This window comes from Brassica napus, unplaced genomic scaffold (genome assembly GCF_020379485.1).
Source record: "Brassica napus cultivar Da-Ae unplaced genomic scaffold, Da-Ae ScsIHWf_2810;HRSCAF=3587, whole genome shotgun sequence".
In the NCBI taxonomy this organism is placed as follows: Eukaryota; Viridiplantae; Streptophyta; class Magnoliopsida; order Brassicales; family Brassicaceae; genus Brassica; species Brassica napus.
Genome location: NW_026016077.1, coordinates 99107 through 120631, shown reverse-complemented (window position 1 = coordinate 120631; position 21525 = coordinate 99107). Strand labels below are relative to the sequence as shown.

The window sequence follows — 21525 nt, the reverse complement described above, 5'->3', positions numbered from 1 at the left end:
CCGCGACCTTCATCACAATTGTTTACTGAAACCTCAGGTACCACAATTAAAAAAAAAGTTAATTGCATTCTCGATTGTAGATCCACCGACATACCAAAACAACAGCTAAAACCAAAACCTACCATCCATCCGCTTTCTCTTTCCCCTCCGGCTCCGTCTCGTCGACATCTTCTCTTTTCTTTCCATTCCACATAATCGTCATCTGCTTGTTTCGGCCTATCTCTCACCGGAAATCGCCGTTGGATCTGGCTCCTTATCAAACTTTTCACTTTTTCTTTTTTTTTCCTCGGCAAAAGTTTCAAAAAGTATAAAAAATAAAATCTACACATCCGATAATTATCAAAGTAAGGTTTATCTCTCGTTGGGTCCACCACATATTTTTTAAATTTCAAAATCCAACTAAAATCACAACAGTCTAACTAAATGACAATTTATGGTTACGCTTTATTTAAGAGTAATTTAAGTCTTTTCACTCATAAACTGCTCAAGTAGCAGAAACTACCTATTTGTGTTATAAAAACTCATAAACTGCCTTTGAGTGTAAAATACTCTTCATCCAAACTAGAGACTTATGATATAATGGCTAGAATCTTTTCCAGTTGAGTTAACGACCGCTAATAAATATGCATATACTCTTTTATCATTTTCATTTAAAACCTTACTGAAAATCGTAGTCTCAGACTCAGCTAATTAATCAAAGTCTCCATCCCAAAACCTGGTGTAATCGAAGAGGTTCCATAGAGCGTCTACATCAGTAAAAAAAAAACTTCTTTTAAAAGATGGGGAAATTGCCACAAATAGTACATTCATAGTACCACTTTTCATGTTTACACTAACCACTTTTACCTTCACTTTTAATGAAGGGTAAAAGACAATTATACCCTTAGGGTTAACTAATCTAGACTTAGAGTTTAGAGTTGAGGGGTGAGGTAGATTTTTTGGAATGTGAAATTTAGGATTCTAATAAATATATAAATAAATACTTCAAAAATATATAAAAATTTTAAAAAATAGTTTCAAACATAATTTTCGTTTTTCAAAAAGAAATTTGAAAAAAAAAATCGAAAAAAAAATTTCAAAAAAAAAATTTATAAAAAAGTTTGAATTTGAAAAAGTATAATTCGAAAACATAAAAAAAAGTTTTACTTTTTTATTTTTTTTTATTTTTTTTTTATTTTTTTATTTAAATAATGATTTATTATATATATAAATAACAAGGTCATAAGAGTTTTTTGCCACTTAATAAAGAAGATATTTTTGAAAATGTCTCTTTAGTGGTGGTAAAAATGAAAAGTGGTAGCATGAAAATGGTAAACATGTAATTTTCCCAACATTTATTGAACTGTACTCTATTTGTTTCCAACAGATAAAAGCTTTAAAGTAAAAGTACGTTTCAAAATAATATATATTTTAAATTTTGTTTGTAATTTTTATTATTTAATAACGGTGAACTGTGAATTTCAAAAATTACTTATATTTTCTAAAATGCTCTTGATTTAAAATTATATGAAAATAGTTTATTAAAAAGCACATTTATAATTAAAATTTAATATTTTTCATATGTGCTAACAAACGAAACATAAATCTTTTAGAAATAGAGAATATTGTTTTCTAACTTCTGGTAGAAGTAAAAATATTTTTATGTAAATACTTTCAAGAAATATGATTTTAGTACCAACTTAAAAGGAATATGTGACGACAAAAAATCCGAATGTGTAAAAGATTATATATAGTTTCTGTTAAATTATTGACCATCCACAAACGACTTTTATAAATAAAAAACAAATGGTAAAAGTCATCTTGTCTATATAAACCAACCTCAAGAACTCTATCTCTCACAGAATTCTCTCGCTTCACCTTTCATCTTCTCTAATACTTTGTCCCTCTCTGATTTTTCGCTCTGGTCCTAGATTCAACTTACCAGAAAATGGCCGTCATCAACAGCCTCCGACGCCTGGCGCGTACCACTCAGGTTCTTACTAGCTTCTACTTTTGTAGACTGTTGTGTTCAGGAGCGAAGCTAGTAAAGAGAGAGTAGTCCACATGCAGCCATAATCTTTTAAAGTTTTTCTTTTGACGAAATCATTTAAAGTTAATTTTAATTAATTTCATATATGCACTTATCAGAATTTATAAGTTTACATTTGTTATAATATTTTTATAGTCATTAAAAACACTGCTTGGTTTCGTCTATGAATATAGTAGTCAGCCATTTTAAGTATGAGAATGTTTAATATTTGACAGTTTGAGTTTCATGTTATGTTCTATGATCGAGTAACCTAATGTCTGAAATTTTTGATTACCAAAGGAAAAGAATTAGTGATGTGATTCAAAGCTCAACCTCACTGTGCTAATATCACTCCTCTCATATATTTGTCAGGTTAATTTGCAGAGCAGGTATCTTGCTTCTTCCCAACGCATGCCTGGCTCTAGGATCTTCACCACAGAGGCATCAACGGTTAAGAGAAACACAGTTGGGTGAGTTTCATAGTTATATATTTCTAGAGAAATAGGGTATGGATTATAAGAAGGTCTATCCCCTAGACTATATTTGAGAAGTGATTTGTATATGTATCATCACTACATTAACTTTCACAAAAAAATGATGACATGGCTTAAAAGAAATATGACATGGCATAAATTTAATTGTGACATATAAAATTTACTATATTTAGATTTATGTTTTTGGTAAGATTTCTTAAATATAATAATGATGATTTTCTATATACGGATTTATATTTTTGGAAAAGTTTCATAATATAGTAATAACTAATAAATTTTATATCAAAAATATTTTTCTCAGTAAATATTCATTTTCGTAAAATTTTATGATACCTAATAACTTTTTTATATTATTAAAATAATATGTTTTAATATATAAATAATAATTACGAATATTAAAATTTTACATCAATAGATGATCATATTTTTATTATTAAAATAATTATAATTTAAAATATATTTTATCAACGTATATAAGTTATTTTTATTTAATGTATATATTATTATAAATGATCATATATTTACAAATATACATATTTAAAAATGGTAATTAAATAAAGAATAATATAATAAAGTAACTTTATAAATTTCAATTATTTTTATCAAAAGTTAAGTAATGCAAAATTAAAAGGTGAAAGTAAACTTGAATAAATCAAACTAAAAACAATTACATTATGGTTTTATTTTTTAAACTAATAAAGGTAAAATAGAAAAATAGAAAACTTCTAGTAAATAATGAAATAACCATCATTTAAAATAAACTAAAGTAAAGTTTTTTTATTAATTTTATATTTATCTGAAGTTTAAACAGTAATAAATTATCGTGGGGGGGGGGGGGGGGGGGGGGTGTGTTAAGAAATGCCAAACAAATACCAATCCTTTTTTTTTGCCAAAGCAAACAAATACCAAAGTTTTCACCTTTTTGTAAGTTAAAGTAACATGAACACCACTAGTGAAAATATATTTTCAATATATAATTTTAGAAAGTTTTGGTAGTTAACTTTTCTATGAGATAAGTATGAGTATTTTTTTGTAAATTTGAAGTTTTATGGTTTGATTGATAAATCGGTAGAATCTTTTACATGCATAATTTTAATATATTTCATTTATGATGTATACAATTTTATAAGGTATACAATTTCTTTTTCTTTTGAACTGTAGAAAGTAAAATATATAAATCACTAACATTTTAGTTTTGAAAGATTTATGAAGTGATTTATTAGAATTTTAAAATATATAACCAAAAGGCAAAATTCCACAACACTAAAATCTACAGTCACAACCAAATTAAAATATAAAATTAGAACCTTAGCCAATTATGTTCCTAGTATTTTCTGGTAAAAATTGGAAGCTTAGTATTCTGTATTAGGATTATAAAAATAAGCACTTTCTTTTTGGTGTAATATAAGCACTTTCTTGCTTTTAAGAAGGGTATTTTCGTTCTTAATTTGATGGATCTCATTCACCAAAATATATAATTATACTTTTTCAGAAACAATAATCACGTCTATAGTTATGTCACTTACGGGGCTAGCCATTACACAAATTTATATAGTGATAATTGATTCGAAGGAGGTTCAACTATAAGCATCAGGAGTATATTATTGACATTGCGAAGCTGTTTTGTTACAGGCCTAAAGGTCATAGTATGCTAGCACCTTTTACAGCTGGGTGGCAAAGTTCTGATTTAGATCCGATGATCATAGCAAAATCCGAGGTGGCCCTTTTGTGATAGACTACATTGTAAATGTTCATCCATACAAACGTGCAAATGTAACATTTTTCTCTCATTCTTCATAAATTTTCAGGGATGTTATGTGTATGATGCCCATGGGAAAAAGTACCTTGACTCTCTTGCTGGTCTATGGTGTACCGCATTAGGTTAGGTTATTCCTTTAATAAGTGTACATGACTTGATATGCAAGTTATGTGATTGATACCCCTCGGAACTCTTGCAGGAGGAAGTGAAGCACGGCTTGTTTCTGCTGCGGTTTCGCAGCTGAACACCTTGCCCTTTTATCACTCCTTTTGGAACTTTACTACTAAACCTTCACTGGTACTTAGAATTTTCCTTTCTGGTATCATTCTTCTGATTTGTTTATACTTAAAAGTTGATCATTGTGGTGTTTTTTCATGCAATAACAGGATCTTGCTCAAGATCTTTTAGACATGTTCACGGCCAAAAATATGGCCAAAGCATTTTTCACAAACAGTGGATCAGAGGCTAATGATACCCAGGTTTTCCATAACTCTACTAAACTGTTAGTCCTTGTTATAAGAATTTAAAGATCTATATATGTTACATTAACAAAAAATATGTTGGTTAATACTCGTCTCTCTGATCTCACCTAATACAGGTCAAGCTGGTTTGGTATTACAATAATGCACTTGGAAGGCCCAAAAAGAAAAAGATCATCGCAAGAAGCACATCGTGAGAAAAAATAAATAAATAAATCTGTTCCTTGAATCTAAACACACGTTGCTTGCTGGTCAAGTTTGTTAAGGCCTGAACTAGGATTATGTTTATATATGTAGCCAAAGTCGCATAAACCTATGTTTTTCGTTGCGCTTCTATTCGCTACTCACATCCCTAATAACTTTATGTTAGATGTCAAAGTGTTTACTAGTGTTAAGTTATGTTTTCAGGTACCATGGCTCCACTCTGGTATCAGCAAGTTTGTCTGCGTAAGATAGATAAAGTTCTAATTTAAGCTTCCTAACAAGGAAAAGTGTTAAAACAAGGACAACTTTTTCTAACAAACTTAATCCACTGTTACAGCATGCCGGTTATGCATCAAGATTTTGACTTACCTTCATCATATATGCGATACACGGATTGTCCTCACTATTGGCGTTATCATCTTCCGGGTACGAGTGATTTTCACTTAGAAAACTTCATGTAAGCTTATGTTTCTTAACGTCATTTCTTATGCAGGTGAAACTGAAGAGGAGTTCTCAACCAGATTAGCTAAGAATTTAGAAGATCTTATCCTCAAAGAAGGACCACAAACTGTAAACATTCGATAGTTTACTTAACAAAAAGTTCGATATTTATGAATTTGGCATCTAGAGTCTAACTCAAAATGTATCGTCTCCAGATTGGTGCTTTTATAGCTGAACCACTCATGGGTGCTGGTGGTGTGATACCTCCACCTGATTCCTACTTTGAAAAGGTCATTTTCTAACAAAAAAAAAACTTGTTAGTACTAATCAAGTATTAATATAATATGTGGATGTGATCCTTATATAATATTTTGGTCCCTTGGAACTACAAATATATTGGATCGTAAACAGCTCTTTTTCTTCTTCTTTTTTTTTTCTTGTTTATAAAAGCTTTTTTTTTTGCTCTTTTATGTGCAACAGGTCCAAGCTGTTCTTAAGAAATATGATATCTTGTTCATTGCTGATGAGGTACATGTGTAATCAATATTACTATCATGTCCACACACAAGATCATTCATTAACTCCAAAAATCTATCAAGAAGAAAATATATCATTAACCATTTTATTTTGTTTGAACTTTCTTTTAAGGTGATATGTGCATTTGGAAGGCTTGGGACAATGTTTGGATGTGACAAATACAACATCAAACCAGATCTTGTGTCCTTAGCTAAGGTGAGATTTTCCGAGCTGGTTAGTAGACTTGCAACATTTAATAACTGTTAGTAATAATATGCAGGCATTGTCTTCAGCATATGTGCCGATTGGAGCCGTTCTTGTGAGTCAAGAAGTGGCAGATGTTATTTATTCTCAAAGCAACAAGATAGGTATGTATTAGTATTATGTTCACCAAGGAGTTATATATCCTGATCTTAAAATGTTGTTTATATTCAGGTACTTTTGCGCATGGGTTTACTTATTCTGGTCATCCAGTTTCATGTGCTGTAGCAATTGAAGCGTTAAAGATCTATAAGTGAGTTGAAAAACTGTATTTTTTTCATTAATAAAACTCAAATATATCACACATTCTTTACAGTTTCGTTAGAATATCAAACCTTGTAGTGCACAATGGCACGGGGACGTGAATTTGTGTATACTCTAACTTATATGTACTTTCTTGACGATCAATTCATATTGCAGGGAGAGGAACATACCAGAACATGTAAACAGAGTTTCCACAAGGTTTCAAGAAGGTCTTAGAGCTTTCTCCACTAGTCCTATTATTGGAGAGGTGCGCTTTATTTTACTCACTAATGAGTTCTTTTACTTCTGAAGTATGACTGAGCCATTTGGACATTTGGTTTTCAGATCAGAGGAACTGGTTTGATTCTTGCGACTGAGTTTACAGAAAATAAATCGGCACACGAACCGTTTCCACCAGAATGGGGTAAACCATTTGAAGACAGTGTCAAAGTTTTTTACTTACACATACTAAAAGACGGCATCGACCCTTTTTTTTTTTTTTTTTTCATTTTTGATGTTTACAGGTGTTGGCGAATACTTTGCAGCCGAATGCAAGAAGCAGGGGATGATAGTCCGTGTTGCAGGGGATCTCATAATGATGTGTCCACCGCTCATTATCTCACCTGAAGAGATTAATGAGGTTAATTACCAATCTTGATTGATACATTTGTCTGATAAATCTTGTGTCCAGTTCCCTAAAAGTCTCCTTTTGTTTTACAATCTTCCTATTTGGCTTCTTACCATTGTTTCAGTTGATTACTATCTATGGGAAAGCGTTGAAGGCAACAGAAGAGATGGTTAAAGAACTCAAGACTCAGCAAAAGAAGTGAGAAGCAGAGTCATTGTTTCCAGTTATATGCAATAAGTATCAGAACCATAATAGGTGTAGTGTATCTTTTATTTTCCAAAGACTGGATCTGTTGTTTCGAATACACAAGTCTAGTTATGTAGTGCATTCGACTCGGTGGAAATGGAATGAATAAACAACAACAATAAGACTGTGAATGTGATCTGAACAAACCAAAGATACAGAGACATAAATAGATATTGTTTTTAAAAGTCAAAAACAGTTTCTGAGATAGTGACTTTGCAGGCTTGCAGCTACATGAACTTGTGGTTAATGGCCTAAACTAGCGACGGCCAGAGACTGGACTATATGGTTCGGTACGCGGCTAACCAACCCACGGACCAGAATGACTCAAATGGAATTTAGTGCACTCGAACTTGAAAACGAAATACATAGACCACTGCAGAAACAGAGAATTGTGATTATAGAACATCTACTAAAGAACATCATGCTTACGTTATGGAACACGAATCATCAAATCCTTATGCAAAAAAAAAAAAAAACCACGAATCATCAACCATCCATCACCCTGGGTTTCAAGAACGAGGACGTTTTTTATTTGCTTCTCTTTTCAATCTCCTCTCTCTGGAACTTAGTGAAGTCTTGAACCCTGCTCCCTCTCCATTCTCCGAGTCGTACAAATCTTTAAACGATTTCTGCACATTCCCAAAAACCAAGAACAAGATTTGTCTTGATGATCTTTTCTTCTACTCAGACACTTAAAACAAGATTATGTTTCATAACCACACGGTCTAACCTCTCTGATCTCAGCGAAGCTGACGGCGTAGAACGTGACAACGGAGACTGCGAGTATTCCCAGAACAGGGAGACCGATATGGCTAAGCCCATCCATTTTCTTTCTTCTCTCCTCACAACACCAACCAAACTTATCATTAAGTTTAGAGGATAAGGCTCTTTATATGATATATGCCTTCTTGATAACCACACAACCTTAAACCATACATTATTAACCAGTTAATGATAAAATGTTGCAAACTAGGTTCTGAATTTAACTGTGGTCTCTTCCTTCTTTTCACATATTTCAAGAATCAAGATTAGTCCATAAACCATTATCAAAATATAAATAGACAGAAAACAGAAGATAAATTGTGAAACAATTAATCATTATGGAGATTGGACAAAACCTCAAAAAAAAAAACATAAAACAATCAAAATGTCTGAATGGTTTTGGATGGAGTCACTAAATAGAGAAGAAATGCATGCTCAGTAATTATGGGGACACAGCATCAATTAGTAAAAACTATATAGAATACAAACAAACCAAGCCCCTAAGAGGAGAAAATCACAAATGTTTCTCCAAATCAAACAAACCCCTATTATTACACAAAAAAACAAGAGAGATTCTTCTTAGTGAGTTCACGTGAACAGCTTCTCCGATATGTTTGTGAAATAACCTTCATCACTCACTTCCTTTTCTCCCTTGAATATCTCTCCATCATCGAAACCTGTTCCACACATTCCCATTATTTAAAACACTTGTCACACCAATTATTCTATCTCCAATAACTAGATTCTATTTTGTGAACGCTTTATTATTTTACCTGTCCCCAAGTCTTCTGTTTCATCGATGACAACCGCTGCTACTTCTGTCCTCTTAAAGGACTCGAGTGACTTCCAGTCCGAGCTTCCATTTCCTTCTATACAAACTTGGTTTCTTGAAACCCAGTCTTCAAGAAGCTCCATGTTGCTCTGTGATAACGGGTCTGCATTGTCATCTCCGCTTTCAACCCCCCTGAAAGAGACAGATAACCTTTTTAGTTGTGACTTGTGATTGAGAAGAAGCAAAATGATTTCAACTTACAGTCTTCTGAGACGCATGTTGTACTGAACAAACACAAGATCACTAAGACGCTGTCTCTCAATGGAGTTCTTGGATTCATATACTTTCTTCAAAGGTGTCAGGTTTCTCCCAGAGCCAACCAATGAGCTGCATGTCTGACTCAGAAGACGTATAGCAAATCGTGACAGGTTCAAGCAGCTTTCTCCATACGTAGACCACCACTCAGCTAAAAACAACCAAAACATGTGTTTAAGTACTTATCAAAACACTTTCATGAGATTCAATGGCGTACCAGGAAGCATTGTGTCTCGAGCTCTGATTGCTAAGTTCCTTCCAAAGATCCCAACAGCATTCTTGTAAGAGTTAATGTCCTTTCCTATTATATCTTGAATAGTATCTTCAGGAACCAACTTCTCTATGCAATCAACCACAGCTAAGTGTATCTCGCTACGCATCTCTTCCCCAATGTTGTAGAAGAACTTGGGGTTAAGATAGAAACCAGCAGCATGCAAAGGAAGACGCTGCTGCTGCAACCACCACTTATCTATAATCTTCCAGAAGACCATGTAATCCTCCCTGTGAACAAGATGCGTCTTAATCGCTTCCTTCGCTCTATACACTGCCGCATAGACATACCCCATCCCAGGCCTCCTCACAGAACAAACAATCCTTAAAACGCGCAAAAGAGGAACCGTTATGTTGTTCGCCAGCGTCAACGCCTTCCAGAAACTCTCGTCGTTGATGGTCTCAGTCATCGCTAAACCACCAGCTTCTTTTGAGTACGAACACTCGTTCCACTCGGATGATGTCACCATCGCCTGCAAATGAGGCTTTAGCTCAGCGATCCTCGCCATAGTTGCGAAGTTAGTGGAGTAAGTGGTGAAAGCTGGCTGGAGAATGTCGTTGCCGTAAGTGAACTTCTTCATGAGGTTCAAGACGCCACTGTGGTTGTAGATGATCCTCGTGACGGTTCTCGCTTGCTCGATGATTTCTCTTATCCAGTCTATCTTCCCGAACTCTTCGAGCATCTTGTCTACGCAGTGTGCAGCGCAAGGAACCCAGTAGAGAGAAGGATAGGCTTCCATCAGCTTCTTCCCTGCGGAGACGTAATGGTCTTCGCATTTGGTGATCACTTGAACGACGTTGGTGTCTCCTATCTCCTCAACCACCTCCTTAAGCACCTCACACAACTTATCATCATCATCATCATCATCATCAGAAGAAGAAGTGAGTATCTCTGAGGCATCAAAGGATCTCAGGAACACTACTTTCTCCGGACAGTGAACCAAGAAGTTAAGTACTTTATTCGATTCCTGGACTAAAACAGAACAGCCTGTCCTCTTCCACAGGGGCCTGCACTCGTCGATATCTTTCTTCACTTCCTCTACGCAGCTCTTCAAAATCCAACTTTTGATGTCTTCATTAGCAGGCAGAGAAACACCAAACCCACCTGAAACAATCGCATCGACCAACGGCTGGAAGTTAACAGAGCTCACAGCGTCAAAGTCAGCTCCTATATCAAACAAGAACCTCCCAATCGCCATGTGAACCGTCTTCTCACGGTCCTTCGAAGAAGGATGCACAATGTTCTTAACACTACTAATAGCAACAGGGATCAGATTATCCATATCTCCACCAATCAAATCCTCAACATTCGCCAACTCACTTCTCTCTACAATGTTCTTCCTACTCCTGTAAGTCCTCTGCTTCGTCCTCCCCGAGCTCTGTCCACCTGCAGCTGCAACTACTTCCCCGTTGTTCACGTAAGAGCCCTCGACGACCTGAGTCTCTTCCGGAGGGAAGTAAGCTATAGGCAGAGGCTCAGCGCTGGACCTCCGCCTCTTCCTCTGACGCCTCACGGTGCCGTCGATGCACTGCTGGAGGAAGAGACGGACCTCCTCGGGGACTTGGTCGCAGATGGTGCCTTGGCCTTTCTTGCCGGCGAGGTGCTCCTTGACGCGGGTGATGCCGCCTCCTTTGAACATCTTCTTGCAGTAGAGACATCTCATCTGGACTCGGTCTCCGTATTTGTAGACCTCGCAGTGCTTCCATGCACTGTCTTGTTTCTGTGGTGTGAGAGCTACTGGCTCCAAATCTGAATCCATTACTCTTTTTCTACAAGAGAGACACGAATCACTACTAGATCCTCTGATCGAGGAGGGAGAGACAGAACCGAATGTGTAAGAAGAAGAAGAAGAATTAAACGAACCTGTTTGGTTTGCGGGTTGTGACCGGGTTGGTTGGTTGGTTACGCGGTTAGGTAATAAACTTTGATTAAAATTACGGTTAAAGGACTTCGGTTCCGGGGAAGGATCAGGTGGAATCGGACGGAGGAGAAGGGTTTGAGTAACGGAAAGGGAGAATCTGAGGGTGGCGGAGAGATGCAATTTCTGGGAATTTTTCTTTTGTCTTTTGAGATGAGCCGGCTTGATTAGGGTTCGAGAGGAAGACAAGGGTTGGCCAGCTATTTCTGGTTTATAAAAACGATTATTTTTTTTAGTTTTTTTTTTAATTTAATCCTTTTTGGCTAAATTTGTTTTGTTTTTTCCACTTTTTGTAGCTAAATCGGTTTTAATTTGAGGACTCGTATGCAAAATATAATAAAGTATAAGGGTTGAGATGATGATAAGTGACTTTATGTGCGGCATCTTCTAATTTTCTTTATATATAGATCTCGATTATATAATTGCTGAAAGTAAGTATGAAATTTTTCAAAATATAACAAATTAATATGAAATGTATATTTTTAATATTCATTTAAAACTGTTGGTTTAAATTTAGTGCTTATATTTCATATATCTGTATTTATTTTTATTAATTTAGTTTTAGTTAATTAAATAGGATCAATGATAATACAATTTAATAATTATATCTTTTATCAATTCACTTTTATTTGTTGGAAAATAATCATTTTAATTAACATTATTTCTATCATTTGGGTAATTATGATTTACAAATAATATTAAATTTTATTTTATTATTTTATATTTTTGCTATGTTGATTTATATTTTATACAATTAACTTAATCATTTTAAATACTAAATCACTAGTCACCTAACAAATCAAAAATTGACATTTGGCAAAAAAAATTCAAAAGCAAAAAAAAAAAAAATCATCGACACAGCTGTTAACAATCTGAGTTAATTACAAAATTATATCAATTTCAATTGTTAAAAAAAAAAAATGTCCCTCAACATAAAGAATCACATGTTCCCCATTTTTGTAGTACCATGTCAAACTGTTTATTCCAAATGTTTTTATCAGATGTTTTTTTTTTTTTTTTTTTTCTTTTCTCTATCTTTCCTATTCTCAATCGTCTCGTTTTTTCATAATTTTTTAGTTTAAGTGTAGCAACAAAATCAATAGAGCTTTCTCATTATTTTTATTCAAATTCATTTTTCTCTGCTCAAAGTAATATTCTCTTATTCCTTTTATATGATTCAGCTTGAAATTTATATGGTGATAATAGCAAAAAAAAGGATCTTATATGGTGTTTACATTTATAACAAAAAATAATCTTGATTTTCAACACATGTTATAATAAAAGAATTCAAGTAAAATTAAAGAATTCTCCATGTACGCAGTACATGCTTAAAATCCTAGTTAAGAATAAACATGAAAAAAACAAACCCAAACACACAAAATAAAAACTCTATTCTCTATAGAGAGAGAAAATTTTTATCCCCTCTTAACAACCATACTAGATTTTGACCCGCGCTTCGAAAGCGCGGGTTTCGTTTGGTTATAAACAAAATTTGATATGAATTAATATTCTATGATTTTTATATTATTATGTTATAAAGTCGTATTATATCGAATAAAGAAATTTGTTAAAAGTTATAAAATTTATGAATTAGTTTATGTGAGATTTTGTATGTATACTCTTATGAACTTTTTCTTAGGCATAGGCATTTTTCTCGGATCCAAAAAGCTGAACCGAAACCAACACAGAAATACATGATCGGGTCCAAAATCGAGTAAACTACACATTGGCATTTTTTGGACCCGCAGACCTTTGTTCGAGTCGGGTACCCAAAGTACTTGAATATTTTGTGTATATTATGTATACTTGGGTATTTCAGATTCTTTTGAGTATTATAGAAATTTTTAAGTTTTAGATTCGGATTTTCGGTTATAGTTTCGGGTTTGGGTAAAATTTCAAATTATATTTCGGGGATTCGAATAAAACTTTGGATATTTTTGGTTCTTCAGATAAAATTTTGGTTTTTGGGTATTTGAATATTTTCAGATATTTGTTTAGATTTTCGTGTTTTGCCTTTTTGAGGATTTCAAGTACATTAAGTCTTTTCGGGTCCTAATTACCTAACTGATCCGAACCTATTTTGTACCAAAATTACATATATTTTATAGATATTTGAATTATAGACTCGAAACAAACCGGATCCAAAAGAACATATACAAACCCAATATAGACCTACATTATTGCATAACAACCATAATGTTGAGTGATAAAATATTTTAGAGAAGAAGTGTATCACACTAAATATTTTACAAAATCTAATTTTTTTTTAATATTTAAATATTATTTATTTTTATTAGTGTTAATCTATTATAAAATTTATCTATTTTCTTTTAATTTAGATTTGAAGTTAATTTTATAATAATATTTATTTATTCATTTATTTATTTATAGCCGAAGTCCTAGTTTGGTATAAAATTATTCAAATAGTTTTGAGAAGAAGCTATGGTGTTTGTTGGTTGAATTTTTAATTTTGAGATTTGAAGACCATGTTTTTCTTTTGTAATTAGATTTGAAGAATATGTTCTAGGTTGTTTATTGCTGGTTCTTAATGATGTAGGTCGAAGAAGAAAAACCAAAAGTTATAGAGCTTTTTGGCTAGGGATAGAAGTCATTGCTATCATATATAGAAATGGTATTTATTTGATGTGTAATACTATTAAATGTATATGATAGGTTTTATTTGATGTGATATTATACTATTAAATGTATACGAATTTCATGGAAACATAAGTAATTGCTGCGGTCATCAATATACTTAGAAAATGTAATTATTTAATGTGTTATACTATTAATATGAATCGATAACAGCTTTAATATTACCGTATAGTTAAGAGCTTTAACACTACCATATAGTTAGAGATAATTAGGAAAATATTATGTGAGACCAAAAATATCGTTAGTTAATGAAAGAGTGCAGCAACATTTTATAGGTAGATTTTTTAAAACTCTTTCCCTTTTAATAGTATAGATATCTTTTAGAAGGGAGGAGATATCAACCTTTTGTTTTTTTACGGTAGATATTTCGACTTTAGATCGGTTTTGACTTTGCATTAGGCGTTCTTTCTTCGTTTTGGCAATTTTGTGGTGTAATTTCAATTAATTTCTTGGCAAATTTTTGATTTCATACTGGCTGACAAAAAAAAAGTAGTATTTCTGTTTTTTTAACTCATGAATGGAATCACTACCTAGGTTGTTTTTAGTTTTTAAAATCTAAATACAACTAGGAACGTTACCATGAAACACACAGAAAAATTCTTATAATTATATGTGTTTTTTCACTAATTTTCTGTCCAATTCATCTTTTGATGAGCTCTTATGTTTTTTCTGATATCATCGCATTGTTTATGGTAAACTCAAAATGTTTGGATTTTGTAATAGTATTTAAATCTTTCTATAATTTGAGAATTAGTTGTCATAAATTATTATTTGTAATATTCTTTAGATTATATGGCAAGTGATGTTAAATGTTTTTAGACGTAACTTAAATTTTTAGTTCTAATTTAAATAAATTAAAATTAAAATCAATCGACCAATCAAATTATAACAATTTTTTGAAACTTCACATATGAGTGACACGTCACCAGAAATCACTAAAGTGACTTCTCATTTAATATTTAACTAGATTTTGACCCGCGTTTTTAAAGCGCAGATTTATTTTTTATTTTTTTCAATTGACAAATATTTAGTAAATGTCATATTTTTATATATTTGTGTTTTATTTTATAAAAGATTTAAACTTTTATCTTTATTTATCGTATTTCATTTTAAATGATTATTTATGCTTAAAAAATTAAACTTTATTTCTTTAATGAATTAAGTTGGTATAACTCTGATAAATTAATTTTATTATATGGTTAATATTTTAATAAAAAATTATATACTTTTAATAAAGATTTATATTTTTCAATGAAAAGTTCAATTTTTTATGAATGCTTAAATTATATTAAGAAAAGAAAAAATAATAATAATTAAGAATAGTTAAAAAAAAATTATTTGAATTTGGACTCAATGGCCAAAAAAAAAAGTGAGAATTGGATCTGATTTCTTAATCGGTCCAAATGGCCCAAGAGAGATCTGATGTGGGGTGGATCCGAAAAAAATAACCCAATGTAAATATGTTATTAATATTACTTGATTGCCCTTAATGAAACATGTAATGTTAGTAAAGAAAATGGCAGGCTAAGGTAAATTTTAAAATAGGATTCTTCTTCTTCCTCCTCCTCCTCTTCTTGTTCTGAAAGCGGCGAATCATCACGGCCAACTCCACATTCATCGAGAGTCCAGCGTTATCTTCAAAACCCGAAACGTTCTGCGTTTGAAACTGTGTGCTTTTCGGAATCATCCCTACGAGCTTGTTGTGTGAAACCCTTATGATACATAGACTTGTGAGGTCGGCAAGATCACGAGGAATGTGGCCAGAGAGCTTGTTATGTGATAAGTCCAGTGACTCGAGCTGAACCAGATTCGCCAAAGATGAAGGTATGTTGCCGACAAAACCGTTGCTTGATAGGTTTAGCACTTTAAGAGCTTTCACTTGACCTTGGAGTCTGTTTCCTGAAAGATCAATTAGTGTTAAGATTGCACGGATCTTGGTGTAGTTCAACTCTATTCCTTTGTTCATTAAGACCATTGAGTCCTGGTAAAAGTAGTTGTATCCCATGTACTCCAGTCCTGAACCATCTCCTTCCGAGTGCATAGCACTCCAGTACATGAAGAAGTGTGACGGTAAGGTTCCCGTGAAGTCATTGTGTGAGATGTCGATGATTCGTACCTGAGGAAAGAAAGATGCAACATTGGGATGGTACTGTAGTGACCCATGAAACTCATTGGAGCGGAGGACTAGTAGGTGTAGCTCTGGTAAGGATCCTAACCAGAATGGGAAAGTGTCGTTGATTCTGTTGTGCTCCATGTTTAGAACCTCCAGAGAAGAGCAACCCGACAGAGATCTTGGAAGTTTCCCCGCCAATTGGTTGTGACCAACATTGAGTGACCTTAGGTTGCAGTCGTTGAGAAATACGTCTGGTAGTTTTCCAGTGAGGTGATTGTTAGCGACCCCTCTTGATGAGATTGCTGAGGCATTGTGGAACAGATCCGCTGAAGTTGTTGTTTGATAAATCAACGACACTTAGAGAGGTCATGTCACATATTGCTCTGGGGATCTCTCTAGACAAGTTGTTTTTGTTCAGAAATAGTGAACTCATCATCGTTCTTGAGACATCTTTTGGGAATTCTTTGAAACCGTTGATTGCGTTGTAGGAAAGTTCAGCATAATGTAATTCTGGTAGTCTCCATAACCATGCGGGCACTTGACCTTTAATGCTGTTGTTAGAAAGGTCTATCATAGAGATATATTGTAGGGAGCTTATGAACTCTGGGAACACTGTGATACCGCAGCCAGACAAGAACAAATATATCAACTGCGATAAAAGGGTGGAAACTGAACTCATGTTTTCTACTGAAACGTGGCTGCCTGAGAGATCCAAGATAGACAAGGACTTGAGAGGCAAGGATAAAACTGCATTCAAATCAATCCTAGCAATGGTGGTATTTATGTGGGATAGAGTAAGTTGTTGGAGCGACTTGAGATGCCAGAAGATACCAACGTCAAGTGGGCCTCGGGTGTTGAGATAGGAAAGATCAAGATACACAAGGTTGACTAATTTGGATATGGATCTAGGGATTGGTCCTGTGAGATTGTTTTTTGAAAGAACTAAGCTTTGTAGCTTAGACATTGAAGATATATTCCCAATCTCAAGAGGGCCACTGAACTGGTTATCACCCAAATCAAGACTCTCCAGACAAGGAATGTTGAAGAAAGTAGAAGGGACTGTTCCGAAGAAAGAGTTTGAGGCCGCGTTAAAGATATTCAAGTTGGAGAGTGAATTGATGTTGTGAGGAAGCGTGCCTGTGAAGTGATTGGAGGCGAGTGATAAGGATGATAACTTTGTAAGATTGAATAGCGCAGTGGGAATTTCACCAGCAAGGTTATTATAACCAAAGTCAAGAATGTTGAGATGAGAAAGGTTTCCAATTGAAGACGGAATCTTCCCTGTGAATTTGCAGTCGGAAAAACTCAAAACCTTCAAGTGTTTTGAGGTTGCTGATAGAGTCTGGAATGCTCCCTGAAAGAGATGTATCAGTGACGTCCAAATATACAAGAGAGTTACTTCCATTGAATTCTGGGAGAGAGGATTCTAGGTGTGGATTGACACTCAAATCAATGGATCGAATAGTAGGACTCAGCCGTGGAAATCGACCAAATAAGTTGCAACCATGAAGGCGGATTGATCTTAGAGAGGTCAGGTTTGAGATCATCATCTGAGGCATTTCTGAGGAAAGGTTTACATGGCTCAGATCAAGTTGTCTAAGGTTTGTTAAGTTCTGTGCAAGTTGAGAAAGAAAGGGTTTTCCAGGGGATGAGAGAGTCTGAGAATACATAAAAATAGAAGAAAGATCGAGGGAGACCAACTTGGTTAGGTGAAGAATCTCTGTTGGAATTTCACCAGAAAATGAAGTGTATGAAAGGTTAAGTCTTTGTAAGCCCGTGAGTTCATTGATCCTAGTTGGGATTGAAGAGGCATTGAAATCATTGTAAGCAAGGTTCAGACTCCGGAGATATTGCAGTCTGAAAAGACTGCTATCGGGTTTGAAATGGCCATGGAGGCAGCTGGAACTAAGGTCTACCCCAATCACCACACCTGAGTTAGCATCACATGTGATACCGTCCCAATAACAACAATCGGTATTGTTTTCCCATGATTTTCTTTTGGGAGAAGAGGTGACACAGAACGAGGTCCAAGCACCCTGAATTCCCTCATCATTAAACTCACTCTTGAACTCGAGAAGTGCGTCCCTTTGGTCTGGACGACACAGTGTAAGAGAAGCATAAGTGTATGAAGAACTTGAAATAGAGAAGAAGAGAAGAAAGATGGTTCCTATCATCCTTTCGTTTCTTTTGCTTGTGCGTTTTAATTGTGGTAAGTGGTGATATTGTTCTGTGGACCTTGATCCCTACATATACATTAGTGACATGACATTGTTCATTTAGTAGTATGAACACACTCAGCAGCTGTTGATGACATTTTATTCAAAAAGAGGTTTTGATTGTCGTTAGAAACATTCAAAAGTTTCTTGGCTTCTATTCTATAAAAAGCCAAAGCGGTATTAAACTTTAAGTGTTCAATACAATGTTTCCGTACGAGTATGCAGTGAAAGAACTATATCCTAAGTCATAGATGTTGACGAGGGCGTTTGTTAAGATGCAATGTCTAATGGAAGAGAAAGAAACTCGTGTTTTGTTCTTCTTTCATATGATTAGCGGAAGAGACGATGGTAGCCTCTCTAGAGTTTGATGTGATTGACACAACGTCTTACGTCAATGACTAATTTGATCTTTAGTTTGCCTCTAATTCATCATTAAACGTGCTCCTCATGTTTTTGTTTCTTGTGTTTTTTTCTGTTGTTATACAGTATATGGAGTGACAACTTAAGCATGTTTTCATAGACTCGGTGACAGAGATTCCAATTGCAATACCTTTGTAACGCTTATAAACCAGTTTAAAAATTCACTGTATAAAAATAGCCTATACATTCATACTCATTCCCTGCGTGTTTAATAAATGCCTATCCAGATGGTTAGAACTTAGAACATTTCAAACATTGTCACTATGGTAGAAATACCATATAGTAAGTCATCAATGTCGACGAGTGCATTTTGTAATCTGACACACAATGCCAAGAAGTCAAACGCAAAGAACAAGGCAATTTGTATGGTTTATTTCCACCATGGAAGCCAAGAAGTCGAACAATATCATTATCATCAGAGAGATGGGAAAAGCTTTAACAGTTTCTCAAGTAAATAGAGAGAAGCAGCTAACACATCAAAGCAAGCCAACAAAACAAGATTGACAATGTAGAGTAGAAGACAACAACAACCTTAACAAAACAGTAAGTGGAAGCAAGAGCATCCAGTTTCTGAAGAGGGCTCTATCCTTCACTCACAGCTGTTCCTAAGCGTGTTTATGGCACACCAAACTAGCGTTTTATGGAGATGCCTAAGGCGTTTTGCTCATCGCCATTGCTCCAAAAAGGAACGAGCCTTTTAAAACTTTAAAACCAAGCTTACACCAAAATTGATGATCATACAAAAACCGAATACCATTTCAATAAAAATCAATCCAACGTTGTAAAAACTGGAACCAGATTTGATCAATTAGAACTTAACACACAAACCAGTGACAATATATTAATAAACGCACCAATATAGCAAAAATGCTCATAACTAAAAATGACAAAACCTCAAGAATTAAACTTCAAACCAAACGGTCTTAAACCAATCCAAAACATGGTTCCACATTCATTCTCGAAATTACATAAGCATATTGTAAATTCCATTACAAAAAGATCTCAGAACCTAAGCTTGGTAAAGAACCACCTGTTTTTTCCGGTCTTGAACCTCTCCTCGAGCTTAGCCTTAGCCTCCTTAAGAGCCGCCACCTTCTTGTCCTTCGAAGCCAGAGCTTCCAGAGTCGCAACCTCCTTCAGATCCACGTCCAATGTGTAACGAGTAGGCATCAGATGCTGGTAGTTCACCACCTTGATGAAGCACTTGACTCGAGATTTCTTGGCCGTCTTCTTGGCTGAGTCCTTGCGGATGACCTTGCTCGGATACTTCTTCAGTCCCGCGACGAGGCAGTGTCCGTAAGGACGCTCGCGGTTTCCGTCGTCGAAGGAGCGGATGATCACTGCCTTCTTCCCGGCGTAACGGCCTTGGAGGAGGATAACCGCTTTGTTCTGCTTCAGGAACTTAACCATGGCTGCTTCTCCCTTCCGGCGAAAAGGTTACTTGCAGAGACAAACGACGGAGAAATGTTTAGGTTTTTCATATTTATATGTGTTCTATGAAAAACCCTAAAGGTGTCATGCATCTAATTGGACCCATTTATAATGGGCTTCGCTATAGAAATCCATACAAAACACCACGACAAAAACAAGCCTCGTCTTATAAAATGAAGGTCCAAAAGTCTTCCTTTTTTTTGAGCAAAAGAAAGTTACTTTTTTACAGTAAAACAGAACCAAAATTTTTCACTTACAGTATGATGATTTCTCTATATAAAGTTTTTATATGCATTTGAATATGGAAATATTTACGCTGGAAGACACAACTTGAGTTTGCAATATCACTAAAAGACACATTGTCTATGTAGCACATTTTTTCATGTTAGATTTACCAACATAACCTCCAACTAAGAGAGGCAAAGAGAGAGGTGACTCTCGTTAGCTAATCCAACTAACCAAACCGATATAATTTTTTTTTATCTTTTGTAAAAAGGAATAAAACATTTCTAATAATCTTATATCTTTCCTTATCTTCACAAAATCTATCGTTGTTTCTAATGAACCCTAGTTTCTTTCTCCCCCGACATCTTCTAGATCCAGAAATCGAAATCCGAAATTGAACCCCTTTCTCATTATGTCGACGTCTTCTTTCTCCCTGAAACTCGACGTCTTCTTTCTCCCCGAATTTCTTCCCGAAATCAAAATCGACATCTCGATCTCTGTTTCTCGACCTCGAAACTCTGTTCTTTACCGCCTCGAGTGATTCACAGATTAGCTCCAAATGAAAGGTTAGATCCCGCTTCTTAAAACAACTACTTGACTCTGTCTTCTCGGTTCAAACCCTAACTTTTTGCATCTTGAGAAATTGAACCCCTTTCTCGAGGCTCAATCCCGCAGAAACCGATGGCGGTGGTAGTGGAGGGCGTGGGGGAAGAAGCGGTGGATACCGCAGTGGAGGCGATGGTGGAAGACGTGAGTATGGATACAATGGTGGTGGTTGGTGGAGGTGGATGCCGAAAAATGTGGACACATGAATCAAGGTTTTGTGGATGAAGATCTTGCGGACGAGATCTTATGTTCAAGGTTTTGTGGATGAACATTCGGCATCCACCTCCACCAACCACCACTACAAGAAAACATCGGCATACTGAGGGAAAAAATCGTCGGTATGTCGTCGAAATAACGCTATTTCGAGGACATACCGACGAAAAAAATCCTCGGAAATTCATTTTTCCTCGGAAATCCCTCGGAAATTTTCGACGGAATTCCGAGGAAACTAAATTCTGAGGAAACTCCGAGGACACTAAGTTCGTCGGAACGTTCCTCGGAATATACCGAGGGACGCCTTCCTCGGAATATTTCGATGGAAT

General features: G+C 34.9%; 6 protein-coding genes across 9 annotated transcripts; 1 reads left to right on the top strand and 5 right to left on the bottom strand.

Moving 5' to 3' along the window:
• Positions 1-1359: 1359 nt before the first annotated feature.
• On the top strand, positions 1360-7677 carry LOC125602352 (gamma-aminobutyrate transaminase POP2, mitochondrial-like). Of its 2 annotated transcripts, XM_048774037.1 has the most exons (19): positions 1371-1972; positions 2381-2478; positions 4135-4219; positions 4311-4383; positions 4461-4558; positions 4648-4740; positions 4860-4933; positions 5149-5187; positions 5282-5370; positions 5438-5514; positions 5601-5675; positions 5866-5913; positions 6034-6117; positions 6182-6269; positions 6337-6415; positions 6583-6673; positions 6751-6829; positions 6930-7045; positions 7158-7677. In XM_048774037.1, exons 1-19 carry the CDS (start codon positions 1928-1930, stop codon positions 7233-7235), a joined length of 1509 nt encoding a protein of 502 aa, XP_048629994.1. In that variant the 5' UTR covers positions 1371-1927; the 3' UTR covers positions 7236-7677. The 2 variants fall into 2 exon arrangements, with proteins under 2 accessions (XP_048629993.1, XP_048629994.1); XM_048774036.1 differs by having other exon boundaries at positions 1360-1972; positions 6751-7045.
• LOC106391518 lies at positions 7377-17403 on the bottom strand. Of its 2 annotated transcripts, XM_022690324.2 has the most exons (4): positions 17398-17403; positions 8010-8138; positions 7781-7908; positions 7377-7652 (listed from the first exon to the last, which is right to left on the bottom strand). In XM_022690324.2, exons 2-3 carry the CDS (start codon positions 8103-8105, stop codon positions 7789-7791), a joined length of 216 nt encoding a protein of 71 aa, XP_022546045.1. In that variant the 5' UTR covers positions 8106-8138; positions 17398-17403; the 3' UTR covers positions 7377-7652; positions 7781-7788. The 2 variants fall into 2 exon arrangements, with proteins under 2 accessions (XP_022546045.1, XP_013687640.1); XM_013832186.3 differs by having other exon boundaries at positions 7377-7908.
• Positions 8428-11526, bottom strand: LOC106391514. 2 transcript variants are annotated; one of them, XM_013832182.3, is made up of 5 exons: positions 11263-11526; positions 9346-11168; positions 9075-9279; positions 8815-9005; positions 8428-8718 (listed from the first exon to the last, which is right to left on the bottom strand). In XM_013832182.3, exons 2-5 carry the CDS (start codon positions 11156-11158, stop codon positions 8630-8632), a joined length of 2298 nt encoding a protein of 765 aa, XP_013687636.2. In that variant the 5' UTR covers positions 11159-11168; positions 11263-11526; the 3' UTR covers positions 8428-8629. The 2 variants fall into 2 exon arrangements, with proteins under 2 accessions (XP_013687636.2, XP_048629992.1); XM_048774035.1 differs by having other exon boundaries at positions 9346-11526.
• LOC125602351 (receptor-like protein 53) lies at positions 12105-16226 on the bottom strand. Its single transcript, XM_048774034.1, has 2 exons — positions 15580-16226; positions 12105-12108 (listed from the first exon to the last, which is right to left on the bottom strand). Exons 1-2 carry the CDS (start codon positions 16224-16226, stop codon positions 12105-12107), a joined length of 651 nt encoding a protein of 216 aa, XP_048629991.1.
• On the bottom strand, positions 15426-17490 carry LOC125602353 (receptor-like protein 53). The gene is made up of 2 exons (XM_048774038.1): positions 16189-17490; positions 15426-16088 (listed from the first exon to the last, which is right to left on the bottom strand). The coding sequence occupies exon 1, from the start codon at positions 17488-17490 to the stop codon at positions 16363-16365; it is 1128 nt and encodes a 375-aa protein (XP_048629995.1). The 3' UTR covers positions 15426-16088; positions 16189-16362.
• A 2046-nt stretch (positions 17491-19536) lies between these two features.
• Positions 19537-20224, bottom strand: LOC125602354 (60S ribosomal protein L27-3-like). Its single transcript, XM_048774039.1, has one exon. It carries the CDS (start codon positions 20129-20131, stop codon positions 19724-19726), a length of 408 nt encoding a protein of 135 aa, XP_048629996.1. The 5' UTR covers positions 20132-20224; the 3' UTR covers positions 19537-19723.
• Positions 20225-21525: the final 1301 nt, after the last annotated feature.

Coding starts and splice junctions, on each gene's coding strand:
- LOC125602352 (XM_048774036.1), top strand. CDS start 1,928: ATGGCCGTCATCAACAGCCTCCGACGCCTGGCGCGTACCACTCAG. Junction 4,559..4,647: donor TTACTACTAAACCTTCACTG/GTACTTAGAATT, acceptor ATGCAATAACAG/GATCTTGCTCAAGATCTTTT. Junction 6,674..6,750: donor CTAGTCCTATTATTGGAGAG/GTGCGCTTTATT, acceptor TTTGGTTTTCAG/ATCAGAGGAACTGGTTTGAT.
- LOC106391518 (XM_013832186.3), bottom strand. CDS start 8,105: ATGGATGGGCTTAGCCATATCGGTCTCCCTGTTCTGGGAATACTCGCA. Junction 7,909..8,009: donor GCTTCGCTGAGATCAGAGAG/GTTAGACCGTGT, acceptor GGGAATGTGCAG/AAATCGTTTAAAGATTTGTA.
- LOC106391514 (XM_048774035.1), bottom strand. CDS start 11,158: ATGGATTCAGATTTGGAGCCAGTAGCTCTCACACCACAGAAACAAGAC. Junction 9,280..9,345: donor TCGAGACACAATGCTTCCTG/GTACGCCATTGA, acceptor GGTTGTTTTTAG/CTGAGTGGTGGTCTACGTAT. Junction 8,719..8,814: donor AACAGAAGACTTGGGGACAG/GTAAAATAATAA, acceptor TGTGTGGAACAG/GTTTCGATGATGGAGAGATA.
- LOC125602351 (XM_048774034.1), bottom strand. CDS start 16,226: ATGGAGCACAACAGAATCAACGACACTTTCCCATTCTGGTTAGGATCC.
- LOC125602353 (XM_048774038.1), bottom strand. CDS start 17,490: ATGGAAGTAACTCTCTTGTATATTTGGACGTCACTGATACATCTCTTT.
- LOC125602354 (XM_048774039.1), bottom strand. CDS start 20,131: ATGGTTAAGTTCCTGAAGCAGAACAAAGCGGTTATCCTCCTCCAAGGC.